Here is a 26,686-nt window from a genome sequence, read left to right on the forward strand (position 1 = left end):
ATTGACTGACTGATTCAAAGGTCATTTGACATCAAGTTATTTATGTCAGTAATTCTGAGTCCTGACTACACATTGAAGCCACATTTCTTTGAATAACAATACCTTTACCTCAGTGCAGTACAACTGAACCAGAATGACCGGAGAGGTCAACAGCCAGAAGGAAAACGGGATCAAAGAGTTCTTTTTTTTTTTTTAATCTTTCTCAGTGGTCCAAAGTCTACTCAGAAGAGAATATAAAGTTGAAACAACTGATTGATCTCTTCACAACTCAGAGAAGCACCAGCTGAATCACTGGGTGTGCATTTAGAAAAATTTTAGATTTCAGGCTCACAGTTGTCCAAAAAGAGAAAACTTCAATGGATCTAGTTGTAATCCTGCTGCTCTCTCTCCTCTGCTTAATTCTCCTTTCTCTCTGGAAACAGAGTTCTGGGAAAGGGAAGCTCCCACCTGGCCCTCCTCCTCTCCCAGTTATTGGGAACCTTCTACAGTTAGATGTTAAGAACCTCACCAAATCCTTCAATTCCGTAAGTATGATTTCTGCTCCTCCAGTGGCTTAGAAAGAATAAGGAAACTAATTATTTATTTAACTTTTTATTGATGTAATGCTTGTTTACACAACTATATATTTTTTTATTGGGAGGATTAATGGCTTACACTTGTTGATACATGCATAAAATTTCTCAATTTTCTGCAGAATATTCTCACCTCCAGCCTCGGCCCTCTTCTGCATCATCCACAGGACCTGAAAACTGCTCAGGCCCTCCCCAGAATCCTTTACTTTGGTGTCATACAGCAAACCTAGCCCAAGTTCTACTGTGTGTTTTCTCTTCTGTTCTTATTTCTCAACTTCCGTCCATGAGTGAGATCATCCCATATTTATCCTTCTCTTTCTGGCTTATCTCACTTAACATGATTTCTTCAAGCTCCATCCATCATGAGGTGAAGAAGCTGACTTCATTACATTTTTTAAAATCTTTGTGAATAAGTTTTATTTTAATTTTTATTTATAAAAATGAAACATTGACAAGACCATAGGATAAGAGGGGTACAACTCCACACAATTCCCACCACCAGAACTCTGTATCCCCTCTCCTTGTCTCCCCTCACCTTATAACTTTCCTATTGTTTAACCCTCTGGGAGTATGTATCCAAGGTCATTGTGGGATGCAGAAAGTCTGGAACTGTTATCTTTCTCAATTAGTTATTTAATATTGATTTACTAAATCACAAGATTACAAGGGTATACTTCCACACCTTTCCCACCACCAGGGCTCTGTGTCCCTATTCACTCCATTGGAAACCTTAGGTGTTTTCCCAAGATCACAGATATGGGTTGACTATTATTTCAAAACTATGTATATTTATACATATTTGCTCATGTTTCTATGGTTGTTCCTTCCCTTCCTTTCTAAGTCATACCTATTACTTCTGAGTTTCCTTCCTCCCCCTCCCCACACTTTCTCTCTCTAGGTCCAGATGGAATAGGAATTCAGAGCTCTCTGGTCATCTTCCCCTGACATTTACCTTTCAGGGAATATGGACCAAACTTCTTTATGGGTTGCAGGAGGTGGAGGATCTGGCTCTGTCATTGCTTTTCTGTTTGATGTTTGCATTGGTAGGTCAATTCATAACTCAGCTTATTTCTATCTTTCCCTCATGGGGTATGGCTCTGGAGAGCTGAGGTTCTTGGACACATTGGCGAGACCATCTACCCAGAGATTTCAGGATGAAATCATAATAGCATCTGCAACTTGGTGGCTGAAAGGCAGTAAGTTATAAAGCAGGACAAAATATTTAATAAACAGGAACCAAAAAGTAGGAATAGAGCAGATGAGAATAGGTGGAAAGAAGCCAGGAAGTCAATTTAGGCATATTCATGGAGGCCCATGACTTTGGTAACTTTTGCTGGAGTTTGATAGTTACCATGGAGGTAGGTGGTCTAAGAATATTGTCTAGGAAGGTGGTGTCATTGTTGAGAATAGGACTAAAAGGCTGGATCGGGGCAGAGAGTAGCTCCTAAACATGAATAAAGTATATAAATACAATTAATCAACTGTTTACCATGTTTATCTGACCCAGGTCCCATATCTATTCATATTTACACAGGAATCTGTATAGTCTCTGAGTCCCTGCCAGTCTGCATTTGCAGCTCATAGTCATTTCTTTTTTTTTTTTAATTTTTTTTTTATTTAAGAAAGGATTAATTAACAAAACCATAGGGTAGGAGGAGTACAACTCCACACAATTCCCACCGCCCAATCTCCATATCCCACCCCCTCCCCCGATAGCTTTCCCATTCTCTATCCCTCTGGGAGCATGGACCCAGGGTCATTGTGGGTTGCAGAAGGTAGAAGGTCTGGCTTCTGTAATTGCTTCCCCGCTGAACATGGGCGTTGACTGGTCGGTCCATACTCCCAGTCTGCCTCTCTCTTTCCCTAGTAGGGTGGGTCTCTGGGGAAGCTGAGCTCCAGGACATATTGGTGGCGTCTTCAATCCAGGGAAGTCTGGCCGGCATCCTGATGACACCTGGAACCTGGTGACTGAAAAGAGAGTTAACATACAAAGCCAAACAAATTGTGGAGCAATCATGGACCCAAAGCTTGGAAAAGTGGAGAGGAAGTATTAGGGAGGTACTCACTGCAAACTCTAGTGTACTTCTGCTTTCTTACTTTGGTGCCATACTCCAAACTCAGTCAATTTCTGCTTTGCATTTCTACTCCTTCTTTTTTTTTTTTTTTTACATGCATAACATTCCCCAGATTCCCATTTAACAATACAACCCCCACTATTTCATTCATCATCTTTCATGGACCTGTATTCTCCCCAACCAACCACCCACCCACCCCAGAGTCTTTTACTTTGGTGTAATACTCCAATTCCATTTCAGGTTCGACTTGTGTTTTCTTTTCTAATCTTGTTTTTCAACTTCGACCTGAGAGTGAGATCATCCCGTATTCATCCTTCTGTTTCTGACTTATTTCACTCAACATGATTCTTTCAAGGTCCATCCAAGATCGGCTGAAAACGGTGAAGTCACCATTTTTTACAGCTGAGTAGTATTCCATTGTGTATATAGACCACAACTTGCTCAGCCACTCATCTGTTGCTGGATACCTGGGTTGCTTCCAGGTTTTGGCTATTACAAATTGTGCTGCCAAGAACATATGTGTACACAGATCGTTTTGGATGGATGTGTTGGGTTCCTTAGGATATATCCCCAGGAGGGGAATTGCAGGGTCATAGGGTAGGTCCATTTCTAGCCTTCTGAGAGTTCTCCAGACTGTTCTCCACAGATGTTGGACCAATTGACATTCCCACCAGCAGTGCAGGACGGTTCCTTTGACCCCACACCCTCTCCAGCATTTGCTGCTGTTACCTTTTCTGATGTGTGACATTCTTACAGGATGAAGTGATATCTCATTGTTGTCTTGATTTGCATTTCTCTGACAATCAGAGAGTTGGAGCATTTTTTCATGTGTTTCTCGGCCTTTTGGATCTCTTCTGTGGTGAATATTCTGTCCAAGTCCTCCCCCCATTTTTGGATGGGTTTATTTGTTGTCTTGTTGTTGAGTCTGGCAAGCTCTTTATATATGTTGGTTATTAAACTCTTATCTGATGTATGGCATGTAAAGATCTTCTCCCATTCTGTGAGGGGTCTCTTGATTTGGGTAGTGGTTTCTTTTGCTGTGAAGAAGCTTTTTAATCTGATGTAGTCCCATAGGTTTATACTTGCCTTCGTCTTCTTTGTAATTGGATTCGTTTCATTGAAAATGTCTTTAAAATTTATGCGGAAAAAAGTTCTTCCAATATTTTCCTCTAAGTATCTGATAGTTTCTGGTCTAACATCCAAGTCCTTGATCCACTTGGGATTTACTTTTGTATTTGGTGAAATACAGTGATTCAGTTTCATTCTTCTGCATGTTTCAACCCATTGTTTCCAACACCATTTGTTGAAGAGACTCTGCTTCCCCCATATAATAGTCTGGGCCCCTTTGTCAAAGATTAGATGTCCATACATGTCGGGCCTCATTTCTGGGCTCTTGATTCTATTCCACTGGTCAGTGTGTCTGTTCATGTTCCAGTACCAAGCAGTTTTGATGACAATGGCCCTATAATACAGTTTGAGATCTGGCAGTGTGATGCCTCCGGTTCTGTTCTTTTTTCTCAAGATTGTTTTTGCAATTCTAGGTCTTTTCTGGTTCCAGATAAACATTTGTAGCATTTTTTCTATTCTCCTAAAAAATGTGCTTGGGATCTTGATGGGGATAGCATTAAATTTGTAGATGGCTCTGGGTAATATATTCATTTTGATGATGTTAATTCTTCCAACCCATGAACATGGAATATCTTTCCACTTCTTTGTGTCTTTTTCAATTTCTTTGAGTAGTGACTCATAATTTTCAGTATACAAGTCTTTCACTTCTTTGGTTAGGTTTATTCCTAGATATTTTATTGTTTTTGTTGCTATAGAAAAAGGAACTGATTTCTGGATTTCAATTTCTTCTAACTTAGTGTTTGCATAGAGGAATGCCACTGACTTTTGAATGTTAATTTTATAGCCTGACACATTACTGTATTGCCTGATGATTTCCAAAAGCTTCTTGCTGGATTCCTTAGGTTTTTCCATGTATACTATCATGTCATCTGCAAATAAGGAGAGTTTGACTTCTTCTCTTCCAATCTGTATGCCTTTAATTCCTTGCTCCTGCCTGATTGCTATGGCAAGAACTTCCAACACTATGTTGAATAGTAATGGTGATAGTGGGCAGCCCTGTCTAGTACCTGATCTGAGGGGAAATGCTTCCAGTTTTTCACCATTGAGTATGATGTTGGCTGTAGGTTTGCTATATATAGACTCCACTATCTTCAGGAATTTTCCATCTATTCCTATTTTTTGTAGTGTTTTGATCATAAAGGGATGTTGTATTTTGTCAAAGGCTTTCTCTGCATCTATTGATATGACCATGTGGTTTTTGGTCTTGCTTTTGTTGATGTGGTGGATCACATTGATTGATTTACGTTTATTAAACCATCCTTGCATGCCTGGGATAAACCCCACTTGGTCATGATGAACATTTTTTTTGATATACTGCTGTATCCGGTTGGCTAGATTTTTGTTCAATATTTTTGAATCTATGTTCATCAGAGATATTGGTCTGTAGTTTTCTTTTTTGGTTGTGTCCCTGTCTGCTTTTGGTATCAGGGTGATGTTGGCTTCATAGAAGCTGGCAGGGAGTATTCCAGTGTCTCCAATCTTCTGGAAGACTTTTAAAAGTAGAGATATTAGTTCTTCTTTGAAAGTTTTGTAGAATTCATCTGGTCCAGGACTTTTATTTTTGGGAAGATTTTTGATAACTGTTTCAATTTCATTAGCTGTGATGGGCCTGTTCATGTTATCCACTTCCTCTTTACTTAGTTTTGGAAGTTGGTAGGTATCTAGGAAATCATTCATTTCTTCCAGGTTCTCTAACTTGGTGGCATATAGTTGTTCATAGAAGCCTCGCATGATATGTTGAATTTCTGCAGTGTCTGTTGTGATTTCTCCTCTTTCATTTACTATCCGATTTATTTGGGTCTTCTCCCTTTTTTGTTTTGTGAGTCTGGCTAAAGGCTTGTCGATTTTGTTTACTCTTTCGAAGAACCAACATTTACTTTCATTGATCTTTTGTATGGTTTTCCTATTCTCAGTGTTATTTATTTCTGCCCTAACTTTAGTAATTTCTGTCCTTCTGGTTGCTTTAGGATTCCTTTGTTGTTCTTCTTCTAGGTCTTTAAGATGTGCAATCAGGCTGTTTATTTGTGCCTTTTCTTGTTTCCTAATGTGTGCTTGTATAGCTATGAACTTCCCTCTTAGGACTGCTTTAGCTGTGTCCCAAATATTTTGATAGTTTGTGTCTTCATTTTCATTGAACTCTCGAAACATTTTGATTTCTTCCTTGATTTCCTCTTTGACCCAGAAGTTGTTAAGAAGTGTCCTGTTGAGCTTCCACATTTTGGCACTGTTACTAATCTTTTGTTGATTGTTAAGTGTTAGTTTTATTCCACTGTGGTCTGAGAAGATGCTTGGGATGACTTCAGTGCTCTTGAATAGGCTGATGCTGTCTTTGTGGCCTAACATATGGTCTATCCTTGAGAATGATCCATGTGGATTTGAGTAAAATGTGTATTCCAGTTTCTTGGGATGAATGACTCTGAAAATGTCCAATAGTTCTAGTTTATCTATCTCTTCATTTAGCTCCCTTATGTCTTTACTGATTTTCTGCCTGGCTGATCTGTCAAGTTGAGATAGTGGGGTGTTGAAGTCCCCTACTATGATTGTGTTACTGTTAATATATTGCTGTAGCTCTTTCAGTAGAAGTTTGATGTATTTAGATGGCTTCTCATTGGGTGCATAGATATTAATAATTGTGAAGTCCTCTTGATTGACTGATCCTCTGAGCATTAAGTAGTGTCCATTCCTATCTTTTTTAATCTTATCTATTTTAAAGTCTATCATGTCAGATATGAGAATAGCTGTTCCTGCCCTTTTGTGTGGGCCATTGGCTTGAATGATAGTTTTCCATCCTTTCACTTTAAGTCTGTGTTTGTCTTGTTGCGTTAGGTGAGTTTCCTGTAGACAACATATTGTTGGGTTGTGTTTTCTGATCCATCTTCCTACTCTGTGTCTTTTAATAGGTGAATTCAGGCCATTCACATTTATTGATATCAAAGATTGAAGATATTTTAACGCCATTCTTGTAGAGTTTTAGAGTGTTTTGATATATGTCCTATTTGTGGTGGTCTGGTTGTTTATAGGAGACCTTTCAGAACTTCTTTCAGGGCAGGCTTGGTGATGGTTGCTTCCTTCAACTGTTGCTTGTCTGAGAAGGTTTTGATGCTTCCATCTAGGCTGAATGACAATCTAGCAGGATATAGTACTCTTGGCTGAAAGCCTTTCTCATTGAGCACTCGATAGATATCTTGCCATTCTCTTCTGGCCTGTAGTGTTTGTATGGAGAAGTCTGCTGCTAATCTTATGGGTTTTCCTCTGTAGGTGACTCTTTGTTTTTCTCTTGCAGCCTTGAGGATCCTTTCTTTATCCTTATTCCTTTCCAATCTAAGTATAGACATGTCTTGGTGTCTTTAGGTCTGGGTTAATTCTGTTTGGGACCCTCTGGGCTTCTTGAATCTTTATGTCTTTGGTGTTGTGTAGACTAGAGAAATTTTCAGCTATTATGGCCTGGAGAATGCTTTCTTCCTCCCCTTCTCTTTCTTCCTCTGGTAAGCCAATAATGCGTATATTGTTTCTTTTGAAGTCATCCCATAGGACTCTGTTGTTGTTTTCAGCATCTCTTAATCTCTTTTTGAGATCTCTTACTTCTTTTTTTAGTTGTCTCTAATTCATCCTCAATCCTGTTAATTCTGTCTTCAGCCTCATTGATTCTATTCTCTCTGCCCTCTACTGCTTTCTGGAGTTCATCTATTTTGTTGCCCTGCTCTGATACTGTTTTAGCTTGTTCAGCTAGTTGCCGTCTTAGCTCAGAGATTTCAGCTTTCAACTCTCTAATAACCATGAGATAATTAGAATTTTCTTCCATATTCTCATTTGTTGTTCCTGCATTTCTGATTACAATTTTTTCAAATTCTTTACTCACTCCTGTTATTATTTCCTTAGCTAATGTTTGGATGTTGAACTCGTTGTTTTGTGCTTCACCCTCTGGAGGACTTTTAGCTGGACTCTTGTCCTGGTTTGAGTCTCCAATATTTTTTCTTGTTGTTTTAACCATTTTATATAAGTTAACAGTTTTTTCAATCCCTGAGTTGGAGTTCAGTGGTGTAAAAGCCTTTTTTTTTTTTTCCCCTGTAGGCTATGGGAGCCTGAGGGCTTTTAAACTATCAATAGGCTTCTTAGCTTAATCACTGACTCCTGACCAAGAGATAAAGCAGGGTGTGGCAGAGATAATCCAGCGGTTATGCAAAGAGACTTTCACAGCCCCTCAGCTATGCCACCGAGGTATAGGTCTTCTCCTGAGTTTCCTGGTTAGATCTCTGTCCCCTGGTGTCCCTCCCTGTTGCTGCTCCAGATTCTGAGGGTAGTAGCAATGGAGACTCAGAGTTGCACTTGGTGAGTCTCTGGGGAGTCCTTTCCTCCCTTCAGCTGTCCCCTTGTTGGTGGAGCAGACTGGAGGTGGTGTCTCCACTGACAAACTGTTGAACTGTTAGCAGTCACTTAATCTCTCCTTAGGCCCCTCTCTCCTCTCTGTCACCAGCCATGTGTGTTTGTACTCACGGGTGATTTACTGGGTTTCTGTGGTCATTCTAGTCCTGTCTTGTTTCGGTCCGGGTGGTCTCCTTTGGTATTCCTAGTTGATCCAGGAGAAGAGAGGAGAGGAGAGAAAGCGATCTGCTGCTCGTAGCTCCGCCTCCGGAAGTCGAATTCTCATAGTCATTTCTGGGAACATTCTAGGTTGGAATTCATTCACATTCGTAGAATGTGATTTTTTTCTTTCTTTATCTATTCATTTAAAATTTTTATTACAGACTGACTATAGTAACTATCAATAATATAAGCTGATATTAGAGATTTCCATAGGATTTGAACTTCCTTGAGACAAATTGTGCCTGATGTTAGTGAAATTGTTTGGTGCTCAGGACAAGCATAGTGGAGAGAAAGGAAAAGGAAATCAGTTCTTCTTCTTCTAGCGTTTGCCCTTTTTCCGTAGCCAGTCAACAGCATCAGGTTGAGCCTGATGTCTGCTTGTTGCTGGCTTTGAAAGTGAATGGGATCCATGTGGATTCAGTCGGCTAGGAAGGATCGTCAGATTCCCCAATAAATGGGTACTCACGGGATGCACCACGAGAAGGTCGATCCAATGTTGGTACCAGTGTTCCCTGGATTCTGCATCAGCTGTTATCATGATTGCTGCAGGGTAGAAGAAACTTCTTCATAAAGTACATATGCCCTGAATCTGTCTCTGTGATGCTGATTGTGTATCTTTGTTAGAAATATCTGATGATCAGATTGGGTTTTAAATTTACTAGAATTGATTTTAGAAGTACAGAATCTTATATCCTTTCCAGGGTCTGTGAGTGAGAATTTCCACAGTAAACCCTACTGAGTAGAGTCCTCTGAGTATTTATGTAAATATAATTGTTGGATGGGGGTAGATAGCATAATGGTTGTGCAAAGAGGCTTTCATGCTTGAGGCTCCAAAATCCAGGCAACTCCCCCTCCCCCACACCACCATAGGCCAGAGCTAAGCAGTACTCTGGTAAAAAAATAAATAAATGGAGTTGGGCTGTAGCACAGCGGGTTAAGCTCAGTTGGCATGTAGTGCAAGGACTGGAGTAAGGCTCCAGGTTTGAGCCCTGACTCCCCACCTGCAGGAGAGTCGCTTCACACATGGCGAAGTAGGTGTTCAGGTGTCTTTCTCTCTCCCTCTGTCTTCCTCTCCTCTCTCCATTTCTCTTTGTTCTATCCAACAACAACCACACCAATAAAACAACAAGGGCAACAAAAGGGAACAAATGAATAAAATAAAAATAAAATATATTTTTAAAATGAAGGAATAAATACAAAAAATAATAAAGAAAGGAAGTCGGGCTGTAGCGCAGCGGGTTAAGCACAGGTGAGCAAAGTGCAAGGACCAGTGGTTGGATCCTGGTTTGAGCCCTTGGCTCCCCACCTGCAGGGGAGCAGCTTCACAGGCAGTGAAGCAGGTCTGCAGGTGTCTATCTTTCTCTCTCCCCTGCTCTATCTTCCCCTCCTCTCTGCATTTCTCTCTGTCCTTTTCAACAACAACGACATCAATAACAACAACAACAATAACTACAACAATAACACAAGGCCAACAAAAGGGAATAAGTAAATAAATATTTTTAAAGATATTAAAATAATAAAGAAAACTTAAAATTTATATATAGTTGTTGAATATTGATATGCTGCTCAAAGATCAGAGTTTTATATAAATGAGGATCAAATGTGGAGGTTTTGTAGACTAGACATGAAATACTGGATTATGAACTGGAAGTCTCCTGTCTCAACCTCCTTTTCTGCAAGTGGGGTAAATAAACCCACTGCTTGGGTCACTGACCCAGCCAGGTTATGCCTAAATGACAGCTGTGTTATCACCTTCATATTTATGCATTATTAAGAAATATTTAAGTAGTGTGTGACAGAATAAACATATAAATAACAGAACTATGCATGATATACTATCAAACAGTGACTTTTCTTGATATTTTATGCATTTCCTTTCACAGCTGTCAAAAGTGTATGGCCCTGTGTTCACTGTGTATTTTGGCATGAAGCCCACTGTCGTTCTCCATGGATATGAAGCTGTGAAGGAAGCCCTGACTGATCTGGGGGAAGAGTTTGCTGGCAGAGGCAGCTTCCCGGTATTTGATAAACTTAGTAAAGGACATGGTAGGTGCAAGTGTATATATGTGCAGCCCTGGGAATGATGGTGGGAAGATGGAGAAGAGGCCTTTGATGCTCTACAGCACAGCTGGGCTTTTCTGAATGGATGCCTAGTGTCAGATTCTTTTTCTTTCTTCCTTTTTTAAAAGATTTTTTTTTGATGGGACAGAGAGAACTTGCGAGGGGAGAGAGGAGAGGGAGAAGGAGAGGGAGAGAGAAGGATAGACACTTGTAGACCTGCTTCACCACTTGTGAGGTGAACCCCTGCAGGTGGGGGGCTGGGATCCTTGCACTGGTCCTTGTCCTTTGAACTTTGTGTGCTTAACCCTATGCCGGGGTCAGAGCACCACCCCCCACTTCTCTCTCTCACTCTCTGTCTCTATTATTCTTTTACCTTCCCTAGAATTAACATCTCAATTTTTATTTCCCCTTCTGGTAGGAGTTGTTTTCAGCAATGGGAAGATATGGAAAGAGACCCATCGATTCTCCCTCATGACCCTGCGGAACTTTGGGATGGGGAAGAGGAGCATTGAGGACCGAGTTCAAGAGGAAGCCCGCTGCATCGTGGAGGAGTTCAGGAAAACCAATGGTGTGTGAATCGATGTTCTGTAGCTCTTACCTTAACAGACTTTTCTATATTTCAATGAATTTTGGAAACATTGCAGGTGGATCCAAGTTATTGTCTAGAGAGATGATGTCATGGCTGGAAAAACGACAGAAAGATGGATCAGGGAAGAGAGTAGCCCCCCAATATGGGAAAGGGGTATAAATATTGTTGACTGTAAACCCCATCAATTTCATGTGATCTGGGTCCCATAATTAGCTTTAGGAGCCTGTGTGAACTCTACATCCCTCTAGATCTGAGCTCACATTCTATGGTCATGACTAGGAACATTTCATGCTGCCCCAGTATCGACCCAACTTCCTCAGGTGTAGCATAGAGTATGTTGTCTATCCTTCCTTTGGAGGATGGAACATTCTCTACCATTGTTGATCCAAGTTGAGGGCAAGGTCCTATGGGGGCCCACAAAGGGTTCTATTTTGTTGTTCCTGATAGAAATGACTGGCAACAATGGAGAGAGGGATTTATTTGAGGTCTAGGCCCATCATGTCTGTTTGGGAATCTCAGGATTCCCCGATTAGGGCCCCAGCTGGTGGAATGGCCTGATAGTGACTAAAGAGTCATCATTAGAGTATGCCAGTCTTTTGCCCTTACTCAGCTTTTGCAGTCCTTGCTTTGCTAAGGTTAGCTTTGGAGTGAGTGAGAGAACTGTATTAGGAAGTAGGTTGGAGGGTATCTAAGTCTAAGTAGACACTATTTCATTATGAACTTGATACTGACTCACTGCAGACTATTGTGTACTTTTGCTTTCAGGTATATATTTTGCCCTAGTTTATGGATACATGCAAACATATGCCCTATCGAATGGGACCAGGCCTATATCTAGGCCTTGGGACCCTGTTAGGAAGAGAACCTCCTGTAATGGAATAGAGAATACCATGAAAGGAAAGGTCTCACCCGAGTGATGAGGGTGAAGGGTTGGCAATCCATGCCTGACGTCTCTGTTCACAGTCTGAGGTGGAGCATGCTGAGATGGTACTTGTTGCACTGATTAGGCTGGAATCGGTGGGTGCAATATCATTTGGCCTGACTTGAGAGAAGCATGCAGGGAAGTGAGCCCCATCCCAGAGGTTCCAGGATTGGGAGAAACATAGGCTCTATAGAGGAAGCAGGAGATTCCTGTTGTCTTAGGGTCCAAGAAGACAATAGATAGTTATTTCGATAATCACAATGTTTGGCAATTGGGTTAACTTTGAAATATCCCCTTGTTAGGATTTGCTGCATCATACACACCCTCACGATATTTTATGCCCTTTGACATCATTTGCATATAGCTGTGCCACAGGTTGCTTTTGTTCTCCCTGGACTAAGCTTTTAAGAGAGTCAACATATCTTAAGACTCAGCCTATGCATTAAAAAGACTCAGTCTTTGCTTTAAAAAGTTTGAGACATTCACTCAATTTTCCCCCTCTCATATTACTTAAATAGTGATTTATATAATTACAAATTAATAGGAGTGTACATAAACACTATTCCCACTGTGTCCCATCCAATTACAACCCCCCACACACACCCCTGCCCCGGCCCATGGAGCTGAACATCCACGTTCACCCTCCACACAGGGTTTTTACGTAGGTGCCCTACTAATTAATACTCATATCTTTAACTATTAAATTATCTAGAAAGTGAGATATTTAAATTTGTTCCCTGTAATTGACTAGTACCTTGGAAAATAGGTGTTATAAATAACAAGCAGGGAATGTAAACTGTATATTTAGAAATAATAATTATATTACTAGCTAGTTTGACATAGCCTGATTCAATTAAAGGAAAATGATTTTAATTTTATGCATGCCATCTAGTTTTCTGTTAAAAGAATTTGTATGTAATATAGGGATGTAAAAGTTTCTCAATTTATCTTCTGGTTGTATAAAAGCTGTTCATATGTGTGTACAACATAGATACATATTTATAATTTAAATTGTGTTTTTAATTGTTTCTGATTCTTTAGCTTCACCCTGTGACCCCACTTTTATCCTGGGAAGTGCTCCCTGCAATGTGATATGCTCAATTATTTTCAAGAAACGTTTTGATTATTCAGATGAAATGTTTCTGAACATCATGGAAAGACTTAATGAAAATGTCAGGATTATCAGCTCTCCATGGATTCAGGTAAAGTAAAGATTCTTTCACACTTAGAAATCATTTATGCTCTCGTCTAGTCTCCCATAAATGCAATCTTCAGATGTGCCAAGCTTCAAGTGAAAGTGCCACAGTCTTGCTTTAGAGGTGGTAATCATAATTTGTCAATATTATATACTTTCTAAACATGCTTGACACATCATACGTCGTCTTCATTCTGTGCATTTTTATTTTAAAAAAGTATTGTTTTCTCTTCTAGCTCTGTAATGCTTTCCCTGTCCTACTTGATTATTTCCCAGGGAGGCATAACCAAGTGTTAAAAAATTATGATTTTATAAAAAGTTACATTTTGGAGAAAACAAAGGAACATCAAGAATCCCTAGATGTTAATAATCCCCGGGACCTGATTGACTGTTTCCTGATTAAAATGAAGCAGGTAACATGTTAACAGTAGTACAGTTATTTAATTGATAATGCATTTTGTGATTCATTAGTTAACTGTGTATTTCCCAGAGATTATTTAATGATCAGACAAGTAATGCTGTCAAGACCTCTAAGTACTTCTGTATACATACTTGTGTACTAAGTATTATGGAAAATGAAAACTAATTGTTATAGAAAGTGGAATATACTAATCCTGCTCTCTAGGTATTCGTAATTTACATGTTTATAGACAGAAAGATAACTCAGGTGAAATGGATGCAATTGTGAACAAGGTAGAAAATTTAAAATACACGCCACAATGTGACACTGGATATTACCATGGCACACAGTGTGTAAGAAGATGGGGAATTTTCAAATTCGTGCTAAGGTTCTTGCATTTCCAGTGATTGGATATTCTTCCAGTGAAGGGGAGGGTCTGAAGTCTAGATGTATAAATGGTATATGTAGGCTCAGAGATGTGGTGGCAGAGAGTAGGTGGGTACCACAGCCTTAATTAAGTTTAAAAATAGAAAGAAATGGTATAGATATGTAGTTGGACTTTGATGGCTATTTGGATCCCCTACCATTTGTTGAAAAGACATTTTTTTCCAACCTAATCATCATGACACTTTGCCAAAAATCAATCAATTGAAAATATAAACATTTCCTGGTGTGATCGCAATACTATTCCAATAGTATTCATGTTGGTTTTCATACCAGGAGCACATCATCTAATTAATGAATAATTATGCTATGAATTTGCATGTGTAGAAAAAATTATATTTATATTTATATGAATTATAAAATATAATATATAATATAAAAGGTAAAGTAAAAATTAATATTTATAATAACTATACATGTGTACATTTTAAACTAGAGATCTTGAGAGTTTGTTAGTCTTTCTTTACCTCTCCAATCAGTCTACATCCTGGGTTAATTTTCACCTATTTAAACATCTCCCACTAATTTTTTTATCAGATTAAGATTTTAATTATCTTTATTTATTTGTTTATTGAATAGAAACAGAAATTGAGAGGAAGGGGAAGATAGAGACAGAGAGATACCTGCATCACTGCTTCACTACTTATGAAGCTTTCCCCCTTCAGGTGGGGACCAGGGGCTTGAACTTGGGTCCTTGCACATTGTAACATATGCACTCAACCAGGTGTTTGACCACCCAACCCTACCCCCACTCATTTTGGTGTCAGTTTTATATATGTGCCATCCCGCTGTGATTATCCATGGGTTAGTATTTTGGGGGACTTTGGGGATGGGCTTGTGTGTGCTGACAGTTTCTTCCATTTTCACTATGAAATTCTTTTCTTTAGTCCTTACCTTCTCTTATTTTGGTAGGTCATTTAGAAAAAATTATCAGTTGTTGGATTTTTGTCCAGAAGTTTGAAGTGTGGCATAGTTTCATGGCAGTTTTGAAGAAATATCTTTTATTGTTTAAATCATATAGTAGAAATAGGTGTCCTGTATGCCACCCATGTTCAAACCTATCCCCCACCCCACTGAAGGAAGACTCAGTGCTGTGTTTTCTTTTTATCTAAATCCAAGTCAAAGCACAACAAAAACACAAACAAAAACCAAACAAACAGAAAATACCTTCCTTAGTAGGGTCAATTTTTCCAATGGCTGATGAGGTCTGTGGCAGGTCTTGTGGTATTTCTCTTCATTTTTAGGTACTAGTCTGACTATTGTCTAAGACTGTAAATATAAACGTTAGTCACTGCTCTGTGTAGTGCCATGTGACTGTCAAGATGCTGAGCTGGACTTAGCATTGCATAGTCTTTTCTGCCCTGATCTGGGTTGCTTTAGGATCAAAACCTGGAGTGGGAGATCAAGGATCTCTCTCTAGTTCCTTGACTTCTTGCTAATCTTCAGCATTTGGTTATTAGTTGCTGTAACAGATCTCATGAGGCAGGAGGCATGACAGGGAGGAAAACTTAGAGACAGAGAGAGTGATCTGCTTTTGAGAAACCACATGGTCTCTGGTATAAGAATTGATTGTATTTTAACAGGACTTAGTTGGAGTCTTTGACCATTCCCTGCTGATTCCTTCAGTCATGAGAGACTTTTGTGACAGCCTGTCACCTTCATGTATGAAAGAAAGAAAGAGAGAGAGAAAGGAAGGAAGAAAGAGAGAAAGGAAGGAAGAAGGAAGGAAAGAAAGAAAGAAAGGAAGAAAGAAGGGTTTTAGTTCTTTTTTCTTTCTTTTTTTTTTTTTTTTCTGCCAGAGCACTGTTCAGCTCTGGTTTCTAGTGGTGCAGGGGATTGAACCTGGGACATTGGAGCCTCAAGTAAGAGAGTCTGAAAGAATGATTTTATATTGTAAATTATGTACCTTCTGATTTTGTGTTTAATTTTTAAGATAGTTTCTAGTCTCACTTCAAAAATTGCAAATGAATGTAAATATCTTCAAAAGACCAGCAGGGATTTTGATACAATCTCCTTGTTTAGAGATGAAGCAGTTGAAAACCATGGGTCACATTGTCTGCACTATCTTGCACATCATCAAGGAGTTTTTTCTAAAACAGATCTTGCAGTTTATATATGGGCTTGACCTTATAGCTGTATGTTGTTAAGATATTTCATTTTATTTTATTTTTACCAGAGTGCTGCTCAGCTCTGGTGTATGGTGGTGCCAGGTGTTGAACCAAGGACCTCAGAGTCTCAGTCACAAGAGTCTTTTTGGCATAACCATTATGCTATCTCTCCTGTCCTGTAAGTTATTTTGAATTACTGTAATTCTGAACATTAATTCACTGAGAAATTTCATTGTATCATCCTAGGAGAAACACAATCAGCAGACTGAGTTCACTCTGGAAAACTTGGCAACCACTGCAGTTGATCTGTTTGCAGCTGGGACAGAGACCATGAGCACTACCCTGAGATATGCCCTCCTCCTGCTGCTGAAACACCCAGAGGTCGCAGGTAGGACAGCACGGTGGGCTGGATGAATTATAGGAAACATCTTGCAAAACACTTCAAATGCAACCCCCATCCACTGTAGAGAATCTACATTTTATCTGAAAAACTGACCAAATAATTTTTCCCAAATTTAGTGAAGAGAGATTAGTGTGACATCTTTATAATATATGGAAGTATCACTGGGAGGAGAGAAGAAATTGTGGGCTGTAACAAACTCAGCAAAGCACTGTTGGATTTAATTTTTTAATATTTATTTATTTATTCCCTTTTGTTGCCCTTGTTGTTTTATTGTTATAGTTATTATTATTGTTGTTGTTGATGTCTTCATTGTTGGATAGGACAGAGAGAAATGGAAAGAGGAGGGGAAGACAGAGAGGGGGAGAGAAAGATAGACACCTGCTGACCTGCTTCACTGATTGCAAAGCGACTTCCCTGCAGGTGGGTAGCCAGGCTCGAACCTGGATCTTTATGCTGGTCCTGTACTTTGCTCTGCCTGTGCTTATCCCGCTTCACTACTGCCCGACTCCCTTAATTTTTTTTTTAATCACTGGGGTTATTACTGGGACTTAGTGGCTACATGACAAATGTACAGCTCCAGGCAATGTGGTGGCACACCTGGCTGAGCTCACATGTTACAATGTGTAAGGACCTGGGTTTGAGCACCTGGTCCCCACCTTGCAGAGGGAAAACTTTGCAAGTGGTGAAGCAGTGTTGCAGGTGTCTCTCTGTCTCTATCCTATCTCTGCCACCCCCTTTCCTCTCAACTTCTGGCTGTCTTTACCCAGTAAATAAATAAAAATAATTAAGAAATTCAGGAAAAAAACAAATATATGGCCCCAAATGATCTTTCTCTCCCTCCCTTTACCCCTCCCTCATTCCCTTCCTTCCTATTTTCTACTTTCCACCTTTTTTTTAATTAAAAAACTTTTTATCTATTATTGGATAGAGACAGAGATAATTTAAGGGGGGAACTGAGAGGGAAGAGAGAGGGGGTTACCTGCAGCCCTGCTTCACCAGTCATGAAGCTTTCCCCCTGCAGGTGGGGACCAGGGCCCTGAACCTGGTTCCTTGTGCACTGTAGTGTGTGCACTCAACCAAGTGTGCCACTGCCAGCCCATCTTTTTACTTTGTTTCCTTCTGTATCAACAAAAATTGAGAGAGAGAGAGAGAGAGCAGAGTTAACATGAGAGAGGCACCTGCAACAGTGTTTCACTGCTTGTGAAGCCTCCCTCCACCCTTACAGGTGGGGAGTGGGGTCTTTAAACAGGGTCCTTGCACAGAGTAACATGTCTGAGTGAGAATTTTCCCTATTAAAGCCCAAGTGGAAAATTGTTGAGATCTAATGAGTCTCTCAGAGATCATTTCTACATTGCTACTACCAGGCCTCGAAAGCCTATTTCAAATCAGAGCAGCAGATAACTAGGTGTGAGGAGAGATAACAGAAGTGATTAATTATGTTACATTTTCAATATATCAAAATTGTTATTAGGAATTCAAAAGATCTGTCTTGGCTGTTGGAAATAATCCTAAATTAATAGGTAAGTAAATTTTTAATTGCCAATTAACATGGTGTAGTTGAAGAAATAATCTTAGTTGTCTTAGCAGGGTTATTGTTTCTGTAGTTAGAATGATATTTAAATGAATACTTTGATAGTTAAAACTATAAATTAACATATATGGCAAGTGGAGTAGTGCATATACTTCAGAGAGTATGCTTTTTTATAGGTAGGTATTAGATGTAAATTCTCAGTCCCTATATCAAGACATTGATATTGTCTAAAAAACAGGTTAAGTAGGAAACAAAAAAATTCATTATTCAGAAATGGAATATAACTTTTAGAAGAAATAGCTGGAATTATTAAAGTGGATTCTTTTCATATGTAAGATGAAGAGTTCCTATTTCAAATAGCACACACGTGATACTTCTACTGATGTAGAGATGCCTTCGTAATACCTTGAATATCACCTTGAATTGATACCTAGATGGTGTTTGCATTTTTCTTTGAAAAATATTTTTTTATTTATTATTGGATAGATACAGAGAAATAGAGAGGGGGGTAATATATATATACATATATAGAAAGAGACCTGCAGCATTGTCTCACTGCTCGTGAAGCTTTTGTCCTGCAGGTGGGACCAGGGGCTCGAACATGGGTTCTTGCGCACTGAAATGTGTGCATTTAACCAGGTGCACCACTGCCTGGCCCCACACTTTTTTCTTTTGTGCCTCTTCTCTTCCCTCCTCTCCCCTGCCTTTCCCTCTCCCCTTTCCTTTCCTTTTCTTCTCTTTTCTTTTCTTTTTGACAGAAAGAAATTGAGAGGGAAGGGGAAGACAGGGAAAGAGAAAGACAGACACCTGAGACCTGCTTCACCACTCACACATGGTCCCCTCTGCAAGTAAAGAAGCTGGGGCTTGAATCCGGGTCCTTGCACATGGTACTGTGTGCGCTTAATTAACTAGGTGTGCATCACCCAGCCCCTCTCTTTGCCATCATTGCATATTGTGTCTTTATCAGCTAAGGCCCAGGAAGAGATTGAGCGTGTGATTGGCAGACACCGGAGTCCCAGCATGCAGGACAGGAGCCACATGCCCTACATGGACGCCTTGGTGCATGAGGTCCAGAGATACATTGACCTCCTGCCCATAAACCTGCCCCATGCCGTGACCCGTGACATTAAATTCAGGAACTATGTCATCCCTAAGGTAACCTTTGTTTCTCTTATACAGACCTCAGAGACTCTATTCAGATCTATCTATTTCACGGTATAGATTCAATGCTCTGTGACTGAGAGAGTATATAAGAGAGAGAAAAAAAAGGCATAATCTGCCTGGAGGCTTGGTTGGATTTTTTGTTGTTTCCAGTTTAGTTTATAAACTGCAAGTCTTCTAACTTCGCTCTATTTCTTTAATATTGTTCACTGTCCTTTAGATGTTTATCCTTTAGCTGTTTTCTCCTTCTGCTTTCTTTTCCTTTTTTCAAGACATTTATTTTTATTGCATCAGAGAAGATCAGAAAGACAGAGGAAGACAAAATAGACTGTTGCTCTCAGATACCTAAGGCAGTGGATCAACCTGGCATGCAAATTCTCTGCTCTACTTCTGAGCTCCTAACCTGGCCTGTTTTCTATCAGTCAATTTGATTTTATGAAGAGTTCAGATAATAATTATATAAAATATATCCTGGACTTATTAGGGCCATTTTTAAAATTTAAAAAATATCTATTTATTCCCTTTTTGTTGCCCTTTTTATTATTCTTGTAGTTATTACTGTTGTTGTTGATGTTGTCATTGTTGGATAGGACAGAGAGAAATGGAGAGAGGAGGGGAAGACAGAGAGGGGGAGAGAAAGATAGACACCTGCAGACCTGCTTCTCCACTTCTGAAGTGACTTCCCTGCAAGTGGGGAGCCTGGAGCTCAAACCAGGATCCTTATGCTGGTCCTTCTGCTTGTGCCAGGTGTGTTTAGACTGCTGTGCTACCACCCGACTCCCAGGGCAATTTTTTCTAAACTACGGATTATTTAGCAGTTATGGTTTCTTAAGAGAGGTATTTAGTTATTTGTATGTCTCTTTAAATCTCATAGTGAAAAGCTGGTATATGGAAACTGTACTCACTATTGTCTGTGTTATCTTCATTCTGGTATCTAGTAGATGTTTTTTATCAACATGATTCTTATTTAACATTTAGTAATAAAGATCTATGGTATCTCTATTGAAGACTTTACTCATAGCATGATGTCTCCTTATTCAGATTTCCTATTTATTCATGCAATATTATTAATCAATCCAACTTTCTTCAATTGATGACCATAAATGAATATTAGCAAAATGAAGGGTTTTCTTATTTCTTTTTATAATTTGTGTGTTTATTTTCTCTTTTATATAATTTTTTATGAAAAAGAAACACTGGGGCAGAGGGTAGATAGCATAATGGTTATACAAACAGACTGAGGCTCCAAAGTCCCAGGTTCAATCTCCCGCACCACCATAGGCCAGAGCTAAAAAGTGCTCTGGTAAAAAAATTTTAAAAAAAGCTTTTTTTTTTTAAAAAGAAACACTGGAGAGTTGGCAGTAGTGCAGTTTGTTAAGTGCAGGTGGCACAAAGTGCCAAGTATTGGCTTAAGGATCCCGGTTTGAGCCCCTGGCTCCCCACCTGCAGGAAAGTTTCTTTACAAGTGGTGAAGCAGGTCTGCAGCTGTCTATCTTTCTCTCACCCTCTCTGTCTTCCTCTCCTATCTCCATTTCTTTCTGTCCTATCCAACAACAATGACATCAGTAACAACAATAATAACTACAACTATAAAATAACAAGGGCAACAAAAAAGAGAACAAACAAATAAATAAATATTAAAAAAAATTTTAAAAGCACTGAGAAAAACCATAGGATAAGAAGGGTACAACTCCACACAATTACCACCACCAGAACTCCACATCCCATCCCCTCCCCTGATTAATTTCCTGTTCTTTATCCCTCTGGGAGCATGGACCCAGGGTCATTATGAGGTGCAGAAGGTGGAAGGTCTGACTTCTGTAACTGCTTCCCTGATGAACATGGACATTGAAAGGTTGATAAGTACTCCCATCCTGCCTCTCTCTTTCCCTGGTGGGGCAGAGGTCTGGGGAAGCAGGGTTCCAGGACACATTGGTGGGGTTATCTGCCCAGGGAAGTCCAGTTGGCATCATGGTAGCATCTGGAACCTGGTGGCTGAAAGAACAGTTAATATAAAAAGCCAAATGAATTGTTGACTAATTATGAACCTAAAGGCTGGAATAGTGCAGATGAAGAGTTGGGGGTCTCTGTTTTGTAGGTAGTTAGTAGGCCTATTTTAGTTATATTCCAAAGGGCCCATGACTCTATTAGTGTTTTTTTTTCTTTCATTCTTTTCTTTTTTTTTTTTCTGAGCATAACATCTGATATGCACGTGGACCTAAGTTATTGTCTGGGGAGATGATATCATGGCTGGAAAAAGGACCAGGAAGCTGGATCAGGGAAGAGAGTAGCTCCCAAGTATGGGAAAGGTGTGATGTGATCTGGGGCCCATATTCAGCTTAGGAGCCTATGTGACCTCTGCATCCCTGTAGATCTGAGCTCACATTCTGTGGTCACGTGTAGGAATGTTCCAAGCTGCCCCAATTTCAGAAACCAACTTCCTCAGGTGGAAGATAGCATATGTTATCCAGCCCCCCTTCATAAGATGGAACATTCTCTACCATTATTGATTCATGTTGAGAGCAAGGTCCTATGGCAGCCCACAGAGGGCCTCTCTATTTGTGTGTTTCTGAAGGTTTAATAATCATGAAAATATCTCATATTATAATGCAGATAGAAAATCTGCATGGTGGGCTGGGCAGGTATCATAATGGTTATGCAAAGAGACTGCCTTCCCTTTGCCTTCATAGTCCCAGGTTCATTCCATGCACCACACACAGAGCTGAGTATTACACTGGTGAAAAAAAGAAAAAAGAAAAAGAAAATCTGCATGGCAATAATAAATACTAATACTGTTTACTGAACTCATATGATCATGAAAAAGAATACTTTAATTTTATTACATGCCTTTTTACAAACATCCTAAAATAATTGCATGTAGTCTGAGCTCAAAGACACATTTCTATTTTGAACTAAAACACATATACAGTATGAGTGAAAGTTCAAGCAATTAAAGCAGCAGGTGGAGACAAACAGCAGTGTCCAAAAACACTGATAAGCAAACAGACTCAGGGCATCCTAGGACACATGTATTCAGCACTGCAAGTGCTGTTAGCATGTACTTTACTGCTGTCACGTCCACTGGCCTTGAAGTTACCCTCAATTATTTCTTCTTCAGTCTGCCTCAACATACCACTTTTCTTCCTTCAACCTGGGATTTTTTCATTTACAAAATTTTTTTTAAAATTGTACTAAATGTTTAGCAATATTTCATCTATTTCTTTTTTTTCTTTTTTTTCTTTCTTTTTTTTTTTGCCTCCAGGGTTATTGCTGGGGCTCAGTGCCTGCACCATGAATTCATTGCACTGGAGGCCATTTTTCCTCCTTTGTTGCCCTTTTGTAGCCTTGTTGTGGTTATTATTGTTATTGTTGATGTTGTTCATTGTTGGATAGGACAGAGAGAAATGGAGAGAGGAGGGAAGACAGAGAGGGGGAGAGAAAGATAGATGCCTGCAGAACTGCTTCACCACCTGTGAAGCGACTCCCCTACAAGTGAGCTCAAACCATGATACTTATGCTGGTCCTTGCGCTTTGTACCACGTGCGCTTAACCTGCTGCGGTACCGCCTGACCCCCTATTTCTTCCATTTCTACGACTCCATAATCAGTTGGCCTCCACTCATTCCAGGGCATGACTGTAATTACCTCACTGACATCTGTGTTGCATGATGACAAAGAATTCCCCAAGCCAAACATGTTCGATCCTCACCACTTCCTGGATGAGAGTGGCAACTTTAAGAAGAGTGACCACTTCATGGCTTTCTCAACAGGTAACATTCCCTTTAGTCCCTCAGACAACAAGTTTCCTCTTTAGGAGTATTGGACACTCACATAGCAACCACTCCTGGGCAGACAGAATTGCTCTTTGTCTATTATAATGAGCTCCACCCCAGTGCCTACAGATTTTCCTTCCTTATGACACCTCTGCATTGTTGGGTGAACTACTGGATGGTTGTAGAGATGACACAATCAATTCATCAAAACTCAGAAAAGATTTTTTAATGGTGGTGTAGAAATAAAAGAGCATGTTAGTTAAAATTAATCACGTGAGACAAAACTTGGATTAAAAAAAATTTTTTTGCATTATCTTTATTTATTGGATAGAAATAGCCAGAAATAGAGAGGGAGAGAAGACATAGAGAGGGAGAGAATCAGATAGACACCTGTAGCCCTGCTTCACCACTTGCAAAGCTTTCCCCCTGCATGTGGGAACCAGGGGCTCAAATCTGGGTCCTTGAGGACTGTAACATGTGCACTCAACCAGGTGTGCCACCACCCGGCCCCTAAAACTTACATTTTCTTGATGTGCCAGAGATTAATGAAGAGTCAGTAGACATAGGGTATAGAAAAAATATGTAAAGCATGGATAAAAAAAATGACCACATATTACACTCATAAAAGAAAGTAAAGCAACATACTTTTGTTTTTTGAAAAAACTTTTCATTTTTGCATGGGGGTAGATAGCATAATGGCTATGCAAAGAGACTCACATGCCTAAGGCTACAAAGTCTCAGTTTCAATTCCCTGCTCCACCATAAGCCAGAGCAGAGCAGGGAGTGCTCTCGTTCAAAAACAATTTTTTGCTACGAAGAACTATAGGCCACCAAGCTAGAGAATCTGGAAGAAATGGAAGAATTCCTAGAAACATATGCCCTTCCAAAATTGAACCAAGAAGAACTACGAAGCCTAAATGCAACAATCACGGACAAAGAAATCAGAACAGTTATTAAGGATCTCCCCAACAACAAAAGTCTTGGACCAGATGGCTTTACAAACAAATTCCACAAAAACATCAGCAAACAGCACCTATACTTCCAAAGCTCTTCCACAAGATCGAAGAAATAGGAACACTCCCTTTCACGTTCTACGAAGACAACATCACTCTGATACCAAAAGCAGATAGGGACACAACAATAAAGGAAAACTACAGACCAATATCTCTGATGAACATAGATGCCAAAATATTAAACAAGATCCTGGCCAACCGGATACAGCAGTATACCAAAAAAGACTGTTCATCACAACCATGTGGGATTCATCCCAGGAATGCAAGACTGGTTTAACATACGTAAGTCAATCAATGCCATTCACCACATCAATAAAAGCAAAACAAAAAAACCACATGATTATCTCAATAGATGCAGAGAAAGCCTTTGACACGATCCAACACCCATTCATGCTCAAAACACTACCAAAAATGGGAATAGATGGGAAATTCCTCAAGACAGTGGAGTCCATATATAGCAAACCTACAGCCAACATCATACTCAATGGACAGAAGCTGAAAGCATTCCCCCTCAGATTGGGGACGAGACAGGGCTGTCCACTATCTCCATTACTCTTCAACATAGTATTGGAAGTTCTTGCCATAGCAGTCAGGCAAGAGAAAGAAATCAAAGGAATACAGATTGGAAGGGAAGAAGTCAAGCTCTCACTATTTGCAGGTGATATGATTGTATACAAAGAAAAACCTAAAGAATACAGCAGAAAACTACTGGAAGTTATTTGGCAATATTGCAAGGTGTCAGGCTACAAAATCAATGTACAAAAATCAGTGTCATTTCTTTATGCAAGCACTAAATCCGAAGAAGAGGATATTCAGAAATCACTCTCACTCACTGTTGCAGCAAAATTAATAAAATACCTAGGAATAAAGCTGACCAAAGAAGTGAAAGACTTGTCTACTAAAAACTATGAGTCGCTACTCAAGGAAATAGAAAATGATACCAAGAATTAGAACAACATCCCATGTTCATGGATTGGAAGAATTAATATCATCAAAATGAATATTCTCCCCAGAGCCATATACAGATTTAATGTGATATACATCAAAATTCCACCAATCTTCTTTACGAGAAAAAAACCTATTTTTTTTTTGTCTAAAGAGCACTATTTAATGAACTGTTTTGCATAGTACATAGAGATAATAATTGCTGAATGGAGACTTGTGAAGATTTTAGTTGGATAGCATATGTGTCTTATTCTTTGTTTGACTGAACAATCAAACGTCCTTCCTTCCTTTTACCCATCGCACCTATCATTAAATGATTTATGGTCTTGAAGTCACCATCATCATATAGTTACTGCATGGTCTCTGTCAGCCAGAAACACAATGGTCAAGTAATCCCTGCTGTCTGTGTTTGTTGTTTTCAGGAAAACGGTCATGTGCAGGAGAAAGCCTGGCACGTATGGAGCTGTTTTTATTCTTGACCACCATTTTACAGAATTTTACCTTGAAATCCCTGGTGGAACCCGAGCATATTGATACCACCCCAATTGCCAATGGATTTGCTTCTGTACCACCTCCTTACCAGATCTGTATGATACCTGTGTGAAGAAAGACAGGCTACCCACTTTTGGTTGTGATTTTTCATCTGCTTCCTCACCTTGGCTTCTTTCATTTCCTTCCATGTTCTTCCACCTTATGACATTACCTTCCCTATCCTCTCCCCCTGCAACAACCCCGTTCTCTCAAGATTTAGAAATGCCTTTCCTCCAGGAACAAAGAGGTCCAGTGACTCATTGTGACTGCTGTTCTTTACAGTGACGTCATTTACTGCTATCATATGTGTTAATGTGATCTACTGGCATGTAGTTTTCTGTAGTTAAAATGCCACTGAGCAAAGTGATTAGTCTTACCAAACAGAATCAGCTCTTGTCAGTATGTTTAAATTAAAAAATTCATCTTTATGGCTGGGCGGTGGCAAACCTGGTTGAGTGCACCTGTTGCAATGCACAAGGACTGAGGTTCCGGCCCCCAGTCCCCATCTGCAGGGGGAAAGCTTTACAAGTGGTGAAGCAGTGTTGCAGGTGTCTCTCTGTCTCTCTCCTATCTCTACCATGCCTTTCCCTCTCAATCTCTGGCTGTCTCTATCCAATAAATAAATAAAGATAAAAAAATCATCTTTAAGAGCAGTTCTCAGACTTCCCTTCCTTTGTAAATGATGCAGGTATCACATGGAGAAAATCATCCAAGTAAGTCTTGCTGGATCTCATGATGATGAGTGCCATTATGGACAAACAGAATGAGAACAGAAAACTCTCTTGACCTGTGTGTCACCTACCATTATTTTAGGTTTGTGTTCAAAAGTAAGAAAAACTATTCAGGAGCAGCCTCATCTTCTAGGGGAAAAATTGACTGATACCATTAGCCAAAACTGTTTAAATCTACCAGTTTCTAGTGCAGGTAATTGTAATCTATAGCAGTAGAACCCCAACCAATAGCTGTAGCTGAGGATAGTCTTTGACTGGGACAAGTTGTGAGGGCGGTGTGCAGAAGAATGGACTGTTCTGTCCTATGATCATGAGTGGTGTAGCAGGGCTGCAGGTGTCTCTTTCTCTCTTCCTCTCTCTATCCCCCATCCCCTCTCAGTTTCTCTCTGTCTCTATCCAATAATAAATAAATAAAATAATTTTTAAAATAAAATAAAATTGTGAAGTACTGAACAGACAGCTGAATAAAGGTGATGCAGTTGGCCAGACAGCAAATGAAAAGAAATTCTATTTTTATCAGA

At 39.7% G+C, this 26,686-nt stretch overlaps 1 protein-coding gene across 2 annotated transcripts; it reads left to right on the plus strand.

The window, feature by feature from the left end:
* Positions 1–254: 254 nt before the first annotated feature.
* LOC103126412 (cytochrome P450 2C9-like) lies at positions 255–26,072 on the plus strand. 2 transcript variants are annotated; one of them, XM_060192213.1, is made up of 10 exons: positions 435–524; positions 695–1,615; positions 10,243–10,405; positions 10,839–10,988; positions 12,973–13,133; positions 13,363–13,539; positions 16,325–16,466; positions 18,980–19,167; positions 22,801–22,942; positions 25,326–26,072. In XM_060192213.1, exons 2-10 carry the CDS (start codon positions 1,604–1,606, stop codon positions 25,505–25,507), a joined length of 1,317 nt encoding a protein of 438 aa, XP_060048196.1. In that variant the 5' UTR covers positions 435–524; positions 695–1,603; the 3' UTR covers positions 25,508–26,072. The 2 variants fall into 2 exon arrangements, with proteins under 2 accessions (XP_060048192.1, XP_060048196.1); XM_060192209.1 differs by lacking the exon at positions 695–1,615 and having other exon boundaries at positions 255–524.
* Positions 26,073–26,686: the final 614 nt, after the last annotated feature.

This window comes from Erinaceus europaeus, chromosome 1 (assembly GCF_950295315.1).
Source record: "Erinaceus europaeus chromosome 1, mEriEur2.1, whole genome shotgun sequence".
Classification (NCBI taxonomy): domain Eukaryota; kingdom Metazoa; phylum Chordata; class Mammalia; order Eulipotyphla; family Erinaceidae; genus Erinaceus; species Erinaceus europaeus.